Here is a 15,864-nt window from a genome sequence, read left to right on the forward strand (position 1 = left end):
GCGTTTTCCCCTTGCCAGGCTCTTTACATGTAGTAACTCATTTAAACCTGTAGCAGTCATATTAGGTGGTTCCTGTTGTTGCCCCAATTTTAGGTAAGAAAACAGAGACACGAAGACGTTAAGCAGGAACTTGTGCCCAAGTTCACATATATTAACTCCTTCAGTGTAGCTTGACCTCTGTGAGTCTGCACGTAGGCTGCTGATGGTAATCCGCTTTCATTCCTGTAACGTACTGGGCATAGTACCCGATACTTGCTGAGCACACAGCTCAGAAAGTGGACCATTGTCCTTATCAGAAGGACAGAGTATCCTTTTGTTACCCACTTTTCATTCTCCGATGTGCGATTCTTGCCTTAAGTGTTAACCTCAGACAAGAGCTTATTTTCTAAAAACTATGAATTCTTGTCTTTTCACTCTGTGTCATATAAAGGATGTTGTCTAAGCAGGTTTTCTCCTATTCAGGTGTGCAAGTTCTATCTATCAGGAACTTCAGAGCAATTCTCAGTGAAGAATCCAGTTCAACAAAAACTCAAATCCTTCTCGCTTCACTTTGTATTTCGCATCCAATTCCTCCTCCCCCATCTCCTACTACACCCACATCAAATCTACAGAGAAATCTCCAAGGGAAGTGAATTAAGAGGAGAAAAAGAAAAGAATAATTTGTAGGTTTTTCCCTTATTGAAAAATGTATTTTTCTTAATGATCCTAAACTGAATTTTTTTTGGATAATTTCTTGTGTATATTTAGGAGAGAATACATTTTAATGCCTCTATCTTTTGTTTTCTTCCTCTTCATTTCCCCCCACTCATTTCTTCCACCAGTGCTTACTGAATGTCTTCTAAGTTTAAGACAATGTTTCTGATGCTCCCTGTAGGAGAAGTAGTTCTCAGACTTTGTTCACGTCCTCAAGAAAATTTTAAAGACAAAATAGGAGGGACTTTTTCCTCCGTCCCCCCTCCTCCGTACCTCTTTCTTCCATCTCCTTCACCCACCCATGAACTCGATGCCAGGCTGGAAGAGAAGACTTTAGGGAGGAAACATCATTTGAGCGAGTTGTCTTTGGACTTGTACAGATAGGGATGGTGGGAAACAGCAGGGCGCCTGAGAGGAGCAGCCTGGACAGAGTCGCAGAGACTGGGAAGCCAAGTGGTTTGGAGAAAGGTGAGACGTCCAGCCTGAAATACCGAGGGCATGAAAAGAGAGATGGGAGATGGGACTCAAACACACAGCCTTCCCCTCTTACTTCACTGGTGATGGGGAAAATCAAGAGATGATAGGTCTGAATATGTTTAAAAAGCTGTTTCATGTAAGGTCAGGAGGATTCACAGAAAAATAAGAGGTCCCCGTTGGTGTCCTCCTCACTGACTTCATCGTCATTCTCTGGGAAGGACTCCCTCCCTGATGGCTCTGTGACGACCAGAATTCATCTTTATGCTCCACTTCAGTGTCTCGAGACAAACTCACTTCTTTACGAGTGAGAGATGCCAGCAGATGTTTGTAGAAAACAGATAAGGCCCAGAGAGGTGAGGTGAGAGTGCAGCGAAAGCACCGGGCCTGATTGCCTAAGCTCCTTCATTGGCCTTGGTTAGTTAGCACCTCTCTTCCCGCAACAGGATGCTGGGGGCCCAGAGACAGGACAACAGGGACACTGGAGCATATTTCTTCCTGTAGTGCAAACACTTAATGAAAAAACCACACACACAACACTGCAGGGCCATCTGCCCCGATCTCTGATGTTCTCATCATGAGAACCAGCCGTTTAGATCACATTTTTCTATGTCTGTTTGTACAGCCATACGGAGAGGCTGCTTTCTGGGCCCTTCATGCTAGACACTCAATATCAGTCTTTAATTCTTTCTTATGTTTCTGAAGAGGTTTCATTTCTTTCTGCTATGTGAAAGGACATATGCTGAAGTAATTCAATAAGATGTAGAGACAAAATGAGATAACACTGCTTTTTATATAATTTTACAAAATGAAACAAACTCGGTGAATGTAGCCATGATTGTTTCATTTGATATTGTAGTGGTTTAAAAGTCAAATCTGGCCGGGAAAACCTACATCCCCTCCTCAAATAAAATAAGAAAAATGTGCAGGTATATTAAAAACGTTTTTTATTATGCTTTTAAAGTAAGTGTTAGAAAGTTCGGTGGGACTTCTTACCATGTCATCTGACAAACTCATAATCTTGTGTTTACTTCAGCTTCTCTGTAGTGCTTGCAGCTATAGAGGAAGTATCTGCTGGGGGGAAATAATCTCTCTGGGAAAAATTTGGGCACCTGTAATTTTCCCCTAAAACTAGCTTTTTGCACAGAATACTTTATGACAGTTATGCCCATGAGATCTCTATTATCTTGGTTTTTGCTTGTTGGGTTTGTAAATTCTTACTGGATTATACCCAAGTCTGAAAATGACATGTTGATGTGGGCTCCAGATCCTTAACATAGGTCACCATATTGATGCTGTTCTACCACTTTTAACCTTTTTTTTAAACAAAAAAAGGAAAAAATGATCAGTATTTTGCTGTTTAACTACATCTTCATTGAATAAGAGGACTGTGCAATTGTGGAGCTGAGGAAGGAAGACATACCCATTCTGTCTTGTTGGTTCCCACAAACTGCCTGCAATAAGACAGCATGCTATTGATTGACAAAGAGCTCCTAATGTTTTCGAGCAGAAGTGGAAGAATAATTGCATTATTTTCCCTGAGTGCTAACCAATGGTACCCCGTAGTTGTCTTTTTAGTACTGGGAATAAAGCCAGATTTAGGCAAAATGAATTAAATTTGCCCACAAATTACTGATTTTGAAGTAAATGTAATTACTATGCTTCAGATCAGCCTCTTAATTTTCCATATGAATTAAGTATTTTGTTTATTGACAAAATGTATTACAAAATCTACTTCAGGGCTAGTACCAGTTTTTAAAATTTATGAAGCAGGTTTTTGGTTTTTTTGGGGCAGCATTTCAGTAATAAGTTTATTGAGACTTAAAATTTTTTTTAATCTTTAGTGTTGAAAGTATTACAGATGTCCGCCTTTTTCCCCCTGTTGATCCTCTCTGTCCCGAGTCCACCCCACCCCCAAGCCTTCCCCATACTATTATCTGTGTCCATGAGTTATGCATATATGCATATAAGTTCTTTGATTAATCTATTTCCTCCACCTTACCCCCTTCCCTCTGATATTCGTGAGTCTATTCCATGCTTCCATGTCTCTGGGTCTATTTTGTTCATCAGTTTATTTTGTTCATTAGGTTCCACATGTAAGTGAGATCATGTGATACTTGTCTTTCTCTGACTGGGTTATTTTGCTCAGCATAATAATCTCCAGATCCCTTCATGTCAGTTAGGCTAAGAGATCCTTCTTTTTTACAGCTGCATAGTATTCCATGGTATAAATGTCCCACAGCTTTTTTATCCACTCACCTACTGATGGGCACCTGGGCTGTTTCCAGATCTTAGCTATTGTAAACTGCGTTGCTATGAACATAGGGGTGCGTAAGTTCTTTTTGATGGTGTTTCAGGTTTCTTAGGATATATTCCTACAAGTGGGATCACTGGGTCAAATGGCAGTTCCATTTCCAGTTTTGAGGAACCTCCACACTGTTTTCCATAGTGGCTGCACCAGTCTACATTCCCACCAGCAGTGTACTAGGGTTCCCCTTTCCCCACACCCTCGCCAGCATTTGTCATTTGTTGATTTGTTGATGGTGGCCATTCCTTCAGATGTGAGGTGATACCTCATTGTCGTTTTTACATCTCTCTGATGAGTAGTGACTTTGAGCATTTTTTTTATATGTCTCTTGGCCATCTATGTCCTCTTTGGAGAAGTATCTATTTAGGTCCATTACCCATTTTTTAATTGGATTGTTTATCTTCCTTTTGTTAAATTATATGAGTACTTTATATATTTTGGAAATTAACTCCTTATCAGATGTATCATTGACCTTGTTAGACATTCACTCCCTGATGACCTCAGTAATTCTATCACCAGCTCTGCTGCTTAAGGCCTCCCTTGACAGGCTCCTGTATGGACTCCACCAATCTAGGACTGTTCACCTTTTTACTACCCTCCTTTTCTTACCCCCCCAACAAATGAGTGAGAGTTTTCTCATGGATCAGTATAGTTTAATAAGCAAGATCCACACAGTTTGTTGATTCAATAGCTAAAACAAAACAAATGAAGTCTCCATTTATATACTCTGAGCTTTGCTAATCTATCTTGTACAAATGGAAAGTAGCTTTATTGCATTCGGGGAGAACCAGACTTGGAGCTTAGAATTGTATTGATTACACAACTTTTTACATGGGGACAAATTTGTATTTGATAAGGTCACTTATCAAATAGGCAGTAGGTCAGGGCTCATCAATGTGTGATGTGATTGAGCAGTGATATAAATCATACAATTAACATTGTATTTTATATTTATTATTGGATAAATGACAGCATATGGGTAAAAGTGTGCATTATTTTATCATGGTAAAAAACTACTTCAGTCATTTAGTAATACTATTTCAATAGAGAAATACACCTTTATACTGTTATTTATTATTTATGAAAAAGAAACAAAACAAAATAAAATCTAGAAACTAAATTAATAGTTAAAGGTTTTGTGGTTAAAGGCTAAATCTGTGGTAGAAAAGAATAAAAATATACATATGTAAATATACCTTCCAAATTTGCTAGGTCCACATTTCTGCAATTGTTTTCTCTCTAAATCATGCATTCTCTATGGATTTTATTTTGAAATAGGTATTTCTGCTATAAGTCTGATAAATGATATTCTAACTCTAAAGAGCAAGCAACTGGAATGCCACATTTTTGATGCATATTTTTGCAGCACAGAGGGGACTAAATTCTAAATGTCTCAGCTGTTAAAGGCCCCTTCAGATTTGTCCAAAATGAAGAACACAGAAGGAGAAAACTCTCCCTAAAGCAATTCATCAGATCTGTTTGGGCACAGTTGACACTCTCTTAGAGCTTGTGTGGATAAGTTGCACTGAATAGTTCAATGGTTTGCAGCTGCTTGGATTATTTGAGAGAAAGAAATCTCTGTGTTCTTAATGTGCACTTACATGGCCTGGCCAGTCCTCACCAATTGGCTAATGTCCACCAAGGCTCTGATAATTCATGGTTAAACCATAATAACATCTGGTGTTTGAGTGCTCACTATGTGCTCAGAACTGTGCTCTGCATTTTCTACATATTGCTTCATTGAATGTTCATGCTTCTGATGTTAGGGGACTGACTTATTAAGTATATGTCAGTTTTTTGTAGTATGAATGTTTGTCGAGCAGTCTTCTACTTTAGAAACTTGACAAGTCCTTACTGTTGTTTTCACTTACCTAATTGTTGGTTGCTGACTCTAGGGGATGCTCTGATTACTTCAAAACAGGCAGCAATGATCAATTCCATAAACAAATTGTTAGACATAGAACACATGTCTAAACAGGTAGCATCTTCTAATTTGCTGAGTGTTGATTGACTGAAAACAGTTACTAGAACAAACCACTGAGGGAATCAACTTAAGTCAAACAATTGGAAGCAGGGCATTGTGGCATGGTAAATGGCAATTTCCAATAAAATGAAGTGATTGATATATTTACATATGGTTGGAAAGTGGATATTTCAGAATTATAAAACATGCCACTTTTATACATTTATGCTTTATTATCCTAATGTAACATAGATAAGACAGATAACTGCATCTGATTTAATGTATTTGTCTTTTTTTTTTTTATGGTTTGAATCCTGTTTACTTCCTTAGCATTATCTCCTACAAAATATAGCCTACATACTCTTCTTATCAAATAACTGGTAAGCTTCTGACCAAATTAACGCCTATCAAAATTCTGCGCCTTAGTCTATGCTGTTCCCTCTGCCTGAAACGCCCTTCCAGTTTCACTTGTCTAACCCCTCCTCATTCCTCAGGACTCCATTTGAATGCCACTTCCCCAGGCAAGCACTCCCTGAATTCATCACCCTACCCCCCCCCCCCCCACACACACACACACTTTCTCTGGGTTGCCACAGTACCCTGGGCACACCTGCTTTACCTGCCATGATACATGGTATTATACTTTTCTGTTTACTTGCCAGCTGCACTAGGTTGTGATTCTTTGGAAGCATGGTCTGTCTTTTTGGTTTTATTTCTGTATTTCTGCACCTCACCAATTCTATGCAGAGTAAGGACTTAGTGAGCAGTTGTGAGTTGGCGTGAATGCATTCATATAAATCATGTATATCAGCATTCTGTCACTTCCCCAACACACACACACACACAAATATAAACACACACCCATTCTCACTGCATTCTGGTGAGTGTAGACTTCAAAGAGCCTCATCTGTGGTTTTTGTTTTAATTGCTGAAGCTCAAGGTCATGATCTGGCAGAAGTGACTACTACAAGAACGCACATTCATGTTAAGTCCTGTTGTCCTTGCCACCTGGAGCACAGAATGTGCTTGAACTTATACTTTTTAAAGTGACATTTCAGGGCAGTTTATATGAGCACTGTGAGAATGCTTTCATGTTAAATAGGAATACGGAAGCATGAAGAAAAATAAAGAATCAGGTCCAGGCTGCACAACAGAAATTGGGTTGGAAGCCTAGGCTGTGAAAGGAGCACCTCTGCCACCTCGGAGTATGATTTCAGGTGGAGCACAGAGGAGTCGGTGCCTGGCCTGCCCTCTCCATTTACTTGCCTCTTCCTCTCTGTGCTTATTGCTTGGTTCCCTTTCACAGGACAGGGGAGGCAGACATGTATTACTAGGGAGCAGGCTTTTACGATGATCATTTCATTCCATATTAAAGTTTCTCTCAAAATGGCTGATTTATTTTCTTCTCATGTATGCATTATGTATGTGTTGCCAGGCACGATCAGATAATTCAGAAAGGCCATCCACACCTTTGTCCCCAAACCTCTAGCCATACAATGCAATGCAACAACCAAGAGAACCAGAGCCATGCTGGGCTCTGGAACAGACAGGGTCACAAATCCCATCTGGGTCTCCTTCAAAGCAAGCTGCTGTTTTGCAACAAGCTACCAGATGGTGCTAAAAAACATTCTTACCTGTTTACTTAATGGGTGACTGGCCTCTTTGCTTTATTTAGCCATCTGTTCTGGTCTATGTCCCTTTAAACTTGTAAGATCCATCACCTCATTTAGGCTGTTACCTTGACACATTGCAATGTTGTGGACATAATGCTTCCACAGAGGAGCAAATTAATATGGGTTTTCATGATTAGAAGGTTAAATAAGCTAAGGCTGTGGTAGTTAGTGGTGAGATAAGGGGTTTTGAGGAGGCAGAACTCAAGGGACTTTCAGGTGATTGAAAAATTAGGCCGGTTAGACAGAGAGATGGGGATTTTACAACTTACAGGGGCTGAGTAAGAGCGAAGACTTTCTTTGGGTATCTCTGATTTCTGGGGGATTGTTCTTCTGCCTAGAGAGACACTGTGACCATGGGCCCAGGAAGGATACAGGGACCAGCTTTGGGTTTCTTTTCTCCTTTTGGGACAGTCTGTAAAGAGCAAAAAGAAGCTGATTATACCAGGAACTGGTAAGCTGGAAATACAACCACCTCTAAAATATTTAGTCATTCCCACAAAGATATTTGACTTCCAGCTTCATGGAGGGACACTTTATTGTGTCTTTACCCTGGACTCGAAGTCAGGGTTGTTCCTGATGTCCACCTTCAGCTCCGAACTCCACCTTTGGCCTGACTCCTTGACAGCTCCATCCAGATCACTGACCAGTCCCTGAAAACCAGGACTTAGAAAGCCAAGGACTTTATCTTCTGCTCTTTATCAGTTCTTGCTCTGACCGCTCTGGTTTCCCCTGATATAACCAGTATTGTTACAGTCACTGAGACTCAAAATATCGGGCATCTCTGAATTTTCTGTCTGCCAGTTCTATCCAATCAGTAGCCAAGTTCTCCACCTTTCACCTAAATTGAGCTTCTTATATCTTTCCCACCTTTTTACTCCCCCACCACTGCTCTAGTTTTCCGTCCCTCATTACCACATCCTAACCAATTGGAATAATCTCCTAACTAGTTGCTTCCTACCTTTAGTTTCTCCTTGCTCAAAGCATCTTTTTTTTGCAATCTTTTTAAAAAATTAATTTTAATTTTTATTTTTTTACACTTTATTAAATTAATTGGGGTGACAATGGTTAATATGAACATATAGGTTTCAGGTGTGTTTTTATGTTACAAGACCTGTCTATTGCTCTGTGTGCCCACCACCCTCAAAGCATCTTAAACACCAATGTTTGATGATAATTTATAAGTCACCTTTAAAAATTAAACAAAAGCCTCCTTTGGTTTACCATCACCTAGCAAACTCAGTAAACTTCCAGCTTGGTATCTGAGGCAGTCCATAAAGTTATTTGTTTCCAGCTTTTTCTTTTTCTCTGTGCCCCAGTAAGACAAAGTGCAGTGTGGTTAGAAATAACCCTGTGTTTTCTTGCCTCTTTGCTCTGTTCCTTCCACGCAGAAAGCTCCATTCACACATCTTTACTGATGAAAACTCATGCATTTTATTAAGCTCAGTCTCAAATAGATCTCTTGCTTTCTCCCACCCCATCAATGCAGTTGCTCCGGCTCTTGTTCCATAGCAACACATTGAGGGGGATGTTCTTACCTGCTTGTCATGCATTTTTTCCTACCCTTATTGTTACCTTTTTAAATCTTACTTGTGCATATTCTATAGACAGGTTAACATTTCCTGCATGTTGAGGGTGCTAGATAAAGACACAGGATAATGACTGATAATGATACTTTGTCTATAAGAATGCAAAAAATTTATCCATTCATTCATCCTTTCAAGTGTTGGGTGCCTATAGTATAGTACATAAGGCACTGTGTCACGGACCTGGGATAGAGATCAGTATGACACAGTGCATGCAAGTTCTCCAGGAACTCACAGTTACATGGAGGAAAAGTCACATAAATGATTCTGCAATGATTATATGCCTTCCAGGTATGGGAGTGGTGGGACTTCTTATCTCTAATAGGGTAGATATGTCGGGGGTGAGGAGACGATGGTGGGGGGGGAATTGAGCAGTTAGCAAGGGCTTCCTATGGTTGGGAATGTCTGTTTTGGGTTTTAAAAACTGAATAAGAATTGTCAAAGAAGATAGACAAGTAAGAAAGGGTAGGAATGGAATGGGAAGATAATCCAAGAAAGCTGCTCTGCTTACTCTCAGAGGCTCAGCACGTTAAGGCAACCCTCCAAATAAAACTATCCTAAATGACAGCCTCCTTTGAAAGAGAAAAGGAGAGGAATAAAGGAGCGTCTGTAACTGCTTTTGGTTGAAAGTCATTTATTCATTCTTCTCTTTTTTTAAATGTTTTGTAGAGGAAGTCTGTGATTGCAGTGAGCTTCATAGCGGCGTTTCTCTTCCTGCTGATTGTGCGCCTCGTCAATGAGGTGAATTTCCCATTGCTGCTCAACTGCTTTGGACAAGCTGGCACGAAATGGATCCCATTCTCCTACACATACAGGCGGCCCCTTCGCACTCACTATGGATACATAAACGTGAGGACGCAAGAGGTAAGACCCCAGAGGGTTACCTAGGATTTGAGGGTATCCATGGTAACAGCTTTTCTTTAGGAGCAAGATGCCTTCCAATAAGGGAACTTGCTCTCTCTGTCCCACTGAGCTTCCTTGGGTCCCTGACATTTTCTCATTCTTAGACATTTACTGACACATGTCTAAAGTCTACTGCCCCTCCTATGTCAGATCTTCTGATTCACTGGCTTCATGTGGAGTTGAGGAAGCAATTACCTGTTTTCCTGGTGGTTTGTGGCATAACATACACTTCTTTCCATTTATTAACTCTGATCAGCAGTTACCAGCTAGAAAATAGGCTGGCTTTTTTTCCTGGAGGTCAACTGGTTGGGGACAGCTCTTTGTAGAATTGCAGAAAAGCATTTATATAATCCTTAGACCTGGAGCTAGAAAAGGCCAAGCCGATTTTAAAATTCTCCGTGGCTGCAGAGATAATGGTATTTAAAGAGTTTTCAAATTTAAAGGGGTTAAAATCGTTTAAATCCTATAATCACTGAACCTCTGAGCCTTTGTAACCAATTGGTGATACAGAGGAGAATGGAGGCATATTGACAGCCAGAAAGTGCACACTATGCTAGCACTTTTGCAAGCAAGGATTTGTATCATGGAGTGAAGGAAAAAATAATGAGCCTCACAAACTGTGTGAAGTGTATAGAAGTGGTTAATAAAAAAAGTGTTTTCACTGTTTGTTTTCATGCAGTGGGATGAATGTGAGGTTAATAGTCATAGATGCAAAGTCCAAGCCTGCTTGAATTGTTGGTAACAAAAGTACAAGTCATCAGTGTGTCCACATCCCTGAGAGGAGTTTTGGGTCAGATCACATTGCAAGGTCATTTTGTAAAGGTACTAGAGAGGAGGGTTATGCATAAAATGCTACTCCTATTCTGAGAGTTATTCTTAGCATCCAGGGAGGGATGTTGAAAGCTGGCTCAGTCCACCCCCTTTTGTAGGCAATATCATACCTGAGTCTTTGCATCTGGTTAATTTGATTTTTTGAAAATCAGTTCTGTATCTGCAGGATGTACAGGCTTTTTATTAGACCTTTATAGTTAACAAGAAAAAGGCACCATTAATAACACATAAATTTTTAGGAGCCTTGCTTGATGTTTATCCTTTAATTGGCTTCAAATTAATTTTTTAAAAAGGGTCCATGGCTTGAATGTGTTGCATATTGTAATAAATTGATTACCTGTATAGTAATTATCAGAGAGAATAGTTTGTCTCACTCCCGTGTTTCGTTACTTTTATTCCTGGCTGTCAATTAATATTCTATAACTCTACTGGATTGTGTTAATCACTTCACAAGTGCCTGTCACAGGCAGAAAATGAAACATGTGACTGAAGTATTTCACAAATTACTCTCAGGAGGGAAATCTCACCCAAAATAGAGGACCCTTTCATTTGTTTAAATATTAATGGATTGGATTTTGAAGTGTTAAGGGAAAAACTGACCTAGGGAGGTTGTTATTAAATTAGTCATATTAACCAAGCTCCCTTTGATATTCTTTTGATATAGTTTTTAATATGACTTTACCATGGGATATTGATCATTATTTTGATCTTTCAGAGGCTGTTTCTTGGGAGGAAACATGATTAATGGAAAGAGAGGTTTTTTTAGGCTTTCAAGACACATGGGCATGGCTTGAATGGAAACAGATATAACAGTATCATATAGCAAACTTATTATGAGGCCTAAATAGGACTAAGTGCATGAGGTGTCCAGTTCCAAACTGGTGTTCAATGAAGGAGTTGTTGTTTTTTTTACTTCTCCTATACTTATCTGTTATGACTTGAAGTGCTCAGTATGAATAACACTGAACTACCACAGTCCAGAATAACAGACTTTGTATTTAAATTTTAAATAATCTGGATTCAAGGGCATCTCATTAGAAATCAGGGTTTTGCAACTTAAAACCACAATGAGAAGAGAAAAAAGAAGCACAAGGAGGTATCACTGCACACTAAATACTAGATTGGCAAAAAATTAAGAATCTGATAATATCAAGTGTCTGTCAAGATGTGAAACAACAGGAACTCTTATGTACTGGTAGGTGGAGTATAAGCTGGAACAACCATTTTGGAAAAACCAGCTTCCTGTTATCATATAAAGTTGAAGATCTACATATCCCATGCCCCAGCATTTCCAGCCATGGATATGCTCACTTAGACACACTCATGAGCACACAGTGGCACCCATGGGCAGCGCGCATGGCAGCATTGATCATAATCACTAGAACCTGGAAGCAACCCAGATGTCTGTCAGTAGGAGAGTGGATTAAAAGTGTGCTACGTGCACTAGAATAGCTTACAGCAATAAAAAATAAAGAAACTGTAGCTATATATGACAATGTAGATAAATCTTACACAAACATAATTTTGAACAAAAGATGCAATAAGAGAATATGCACAATGTGATTCCATTTATAGGTTATAGGAAGAGTCAAAACTGCTTAGGGACATATATAGGAGGGAAAACTAAAAGGAATAAAAAGTAAGGAAATTATTATCATACAAGTGAGAAGAGCAGTTACTCTGAGAAAAATGTGTGGTTTGTGAGCAGTGTGAGTTCCTGGGACACCAGCAAATATCCTATCTCTTGATCCAGTTGAAAGTGACATGGGTGTTTACATTCTAAATGTTTTTTAAGTATCCATTCATGTTATATGCACTTTTCTGCATGTCTCTTTTATAATGAAAAATTTAAAATATATTCTGATCCCAGTTGGGTATTTATTGACCAGAAATCACAGAAAGCATTTCACCTAATTTAATAGCAAGAAAGAACTAAAAAGAAGCAATGAGCTCTTAAGCTAGCTAAAACAAACTAAGGATACTTGAAATAGGCAGTTTCACTTTATGCAAAAACTAGCAGATATGCCGGTAACTTATTCTTCTAGTCTGTGCATGATAGAGAAGCCCTGTATTGTACCGTGAGTGAAGGGGATGGGCAGAAAATGTCACATGGGAGTTGAAAAACAGCATAACACCTAAATAAAATGATGAGTGTTCCTCCAACTCAAACAGTTCTAGGTTAAATTGACAAGAAAGCAAAATTTGGGGGCTCTCTACCTCCCTCTTCATTGATTTCATCTTTCCTTCTCACATTCCCAACCCTTACCACCCTCACCTCTGCGCTCTACTCTTACTCTCAAATACTCTGTGCATTGGTCTTCACCAAACAATGGCTTCAGGTATAATCCTTCCCAGAGATAGTTGCATTAGATAAGATTCAGGAGAAAAAAGACTTCAAGAGCCAAAGTAGTAAAGTGGTGGATTGGATATTCTGGGGCAAATAGCTTCAATAGTGGCATTCAACTTGGCCCCAAAGGCAGCCACATACTCCTATGTCCCTATTGACTCTGTCCTAATCAGGAGAAGGGTCAATAGCAGTGACCGAGCTGAGTCAAGTGAACTCCGAGCTGATCTATTCATTTTAAGATCTTGGTTCTTGAGGTTTTCTCAGAAGTTTTTCAGAAGAAAGCACATGCTTGCTAGAAACCGGAAGACTTGCAATGTCTAGTGACCGGACATTGTTGTCACTAGACACAGATTTTATGAGTGGAAACATTTATGAGAAAAACTATCTCTCCACTACTGTCAAATGTAAGGTGGGAGTGGGGGTGGCTGCATTAGGTTGACGATTCAGGGGACTCGGTAGAGAGCTGGGTTGCTTGAAAGCAAAATCTAATTCTCTGGTTATCTTTTTTTAAAAATAATAAATAAAAATGAGACGAGTTCTGGTCCCTTTGGCTTGGCCCAAATAAAAATATAAGCAGTCTACATGGAATAGATTATACCCAGTTCAAATTCAGCTTCATTTTATCAATTAACCCAGTTTTTGAATGATATGTTCCCAAGGGAAGTAAAAGACGTAAAAAATATAAGGAACACAAGAAAGATAAATATGTGGACTTGCTTATATTTTACATTGTTAGAGGTTTTTTTTCTGATCCAGACCCATACAAAAGAATATGTTGTGAAAATTATGAGGACTGTTCTAGAGGACTTAGATGGAAAGAATTCAAATACCCCTCCCACTCTATAATGACAACTAAATACAATGAGGTTGGTGATTGGCTTCCATCCTTTGCCCTGTCTCCTTCCCTTTCTTCACTAGTGTGGGTAAAGGTTCTTACATTTGGGGGAGAGGAAGTCTTGAGAATCAGGGAAGCAAAATGAGTGCCAAATAACTGAGTGCTGAAATCCTGAACTTTGCTGGCCACAGAACCCAGAATTCCTCGTCAATTCTATGTTTGAGCTGACAACACCATGAGGTAGCACCAACCCAAAGTTTGGACCAGGAGTGATTTAGATTTTGCAAGAGGGTCTATACGTCTCTTTGCTCCCCATCTCCATTAATTTCCTGACCCACTAGCTGCTCAGACTTGCCCTTCCAAGTCATTACTGCATTAATAATGCAACCCTCCATTTAAACAGGACTAAATTAGGGGACCCCAAGGGCAGAGTTACTATATTATTGACTGACCTTGGACATAGTAAAAGGCATAACCCCATATGTATTTGGGAAAAAAAAAAATCTATGTTTGGTAATATTCTGCAAACTCTGCTTTCTCCTTAACACAAATTTTAATGATTCATTTTAAATTAATTAATTGTCGTGGATAGGGAAGGTGTAAACTAAAAGATACTGCAGAACTTAGTTCAGGGTAACCATTATTTCTCCCTGTTGTGTTCATGGCAGATTTTGAGGAAAAGAAAGGAAATGAACTTCAGGTTAGATTTTGTTTCTAGTTTCCAGATCATGGAATCAGTCATCCTGTTGTTTTTGGTTGTTGCTGTTGTTGCGTGACCTTGCGTGAAGACATTGCTCAGAGCAAGTGACCTGCAATTTATTTGCATTAACCGCTAGATAAGAGAATCCAGCTCTGACAATCAATAGAATGCCACGTGCAGATCTTCCTGGCGATCAGTGGGATGACAGCTGTCTCCCTCAGATCTGAATAAGAGAACCTTAACATGCTAGAGCTGCAGAGGTTTTCTGGTGTTTGGGGAAAGAGTGACCTTTCCGATGGTCTTCTGATGTGCTAAGTGAAAAAGCACAAGATTAAGAGAACATGGCAATCAAATTGTAGTGCTGCATATTGATTTGCTTAATAATTTAATGAGGCCCAAACACACCTCTTTAAAAAATAAGAACGTTTTAAAGTAGACTGAAAAAGAATGCTTAAGATCAGTTGCTGTGACAGACAGGCCGCACAAGCCTAATTAAAGATGTGCATAACATATTGATGTTGCAATAGAATTTCCCAAATTGTGGTTATAGCAACAATTAAGGAACAGAGCTGACTTTCTTGGCAATAAAAGCACTCTCCACACATTCAAACAAATGTCCACATGTAACTAAAGCTGACATAAACGGTGGTGGTTTTTTTTATATTTGAGAATATAGGCTTTGGGTTTTACATAAGTATATCAAGAACAATTATATGCTAAGGAAAGGAGTAGGGGTCTGGGGCTTCAAAGGAGAGGAGGGTGATTCACAGGAAGATAAGAGTAGATGTTTGGTATAAGTATACAAATGTTTGCCCTGCCATGCAGACAAGTTTCTCAGATGGAAAAGTGTCCTCTGGTAATAGCTCTCTTCCTGGCACAGCCCCCCCTTTCTAATGTAAATTTACCTTACAAAAGGGTACCTTCTACTCTGCTTTCAAAGATTCTCTTGTGTCTGCAGCTCAGAAGAATCCCCGTGCTGGAGGGGCACATCTTGGGGAGGAACATTCTATGCCCCTTCAAGGAAAAGAGCAAAAGCAAAAGTTTAGGGCATACACTGTCCATTTCCCCTCGGTTTCTACCCCCAGCTACACCTGAAGGGTACTACGCCTGCAGTCAAATAAACTCCTGTCCCGGCTGGTGACCGCCACTGCCTCACTCTCCGTCCACCCATTTCTTACCTGTCTCTGGTTCCATTACCTTCCTTCTAATCTCTGGGCTCCTCATTTTGTTTAGCTGGTTACCCAGTCTTGAGTGTTCTTTCCTTGGTCCTGCTGACCTGGAAACTACACAGGAGGCCGGGCCATTTATAATGCTTCCTTCTGTGTACCCCAACATGGAAGTGGCACCCCATGTCCAAGGGGTTTCTGAGACAATGCCACCTGTCTGCATGATTCTCTGTCTTTCCAGAGAAGGAAATCAGACACATACGGGGCAATAAATAGGCTAATCTGACTGAAACGCAACTTACTCTGGGGTATAGAGGATAGAAAATGCATTGATTAGGTAATTATGATTTTGGAATGTGAATAGCATTGCTGGAAAGGGAAAAGCCAC

The 15,864-nt window shown here is 39.7% G+C and overlaps 1 protein-coding gene across 2 annotated transcripts in view; it reads left to right on the forward strand.

The window, feature by feature from the left end:
• The window catches only part of ST6GALNAC3 (ST6 N-acetylgalactosaminide alpha-2,6-sialyltransferase 3), a 458,212-nt gene that overhangs the window by 189,214 nt on the left and 253,134 nt on the right, over positions 1-15,864 (forward strand). For both annotated transcript variants that reach the window (XM_087820526.1, XM_087820527.1), the window contains exon 2: positions 9,364-9,558. In XM_087820526.1, coding sequence (XP_087676652.1) covers positions 9,364-9,558 — 195 coding nt within the window. The remainder of the gene's footprint in view (positions 1-9,363; positions 9,559-15,864) is intronic.

The sequence above is a fragment of the Miniopterus natalensis genome, chromosome 9, assembly GCF_054644295.1.
Source record: "Miniopterus natalensis isolate mMinNat1 chromosome 9, mMinNat1.hap1, whole genome shotgun sequence".
Taxonomy (NCBI): Eukaryota; Metazoa; Chordata; class Mammalia; order Chiroptera; family Miniopteridae; genus Miniopterus; species Miniopterus natalensis.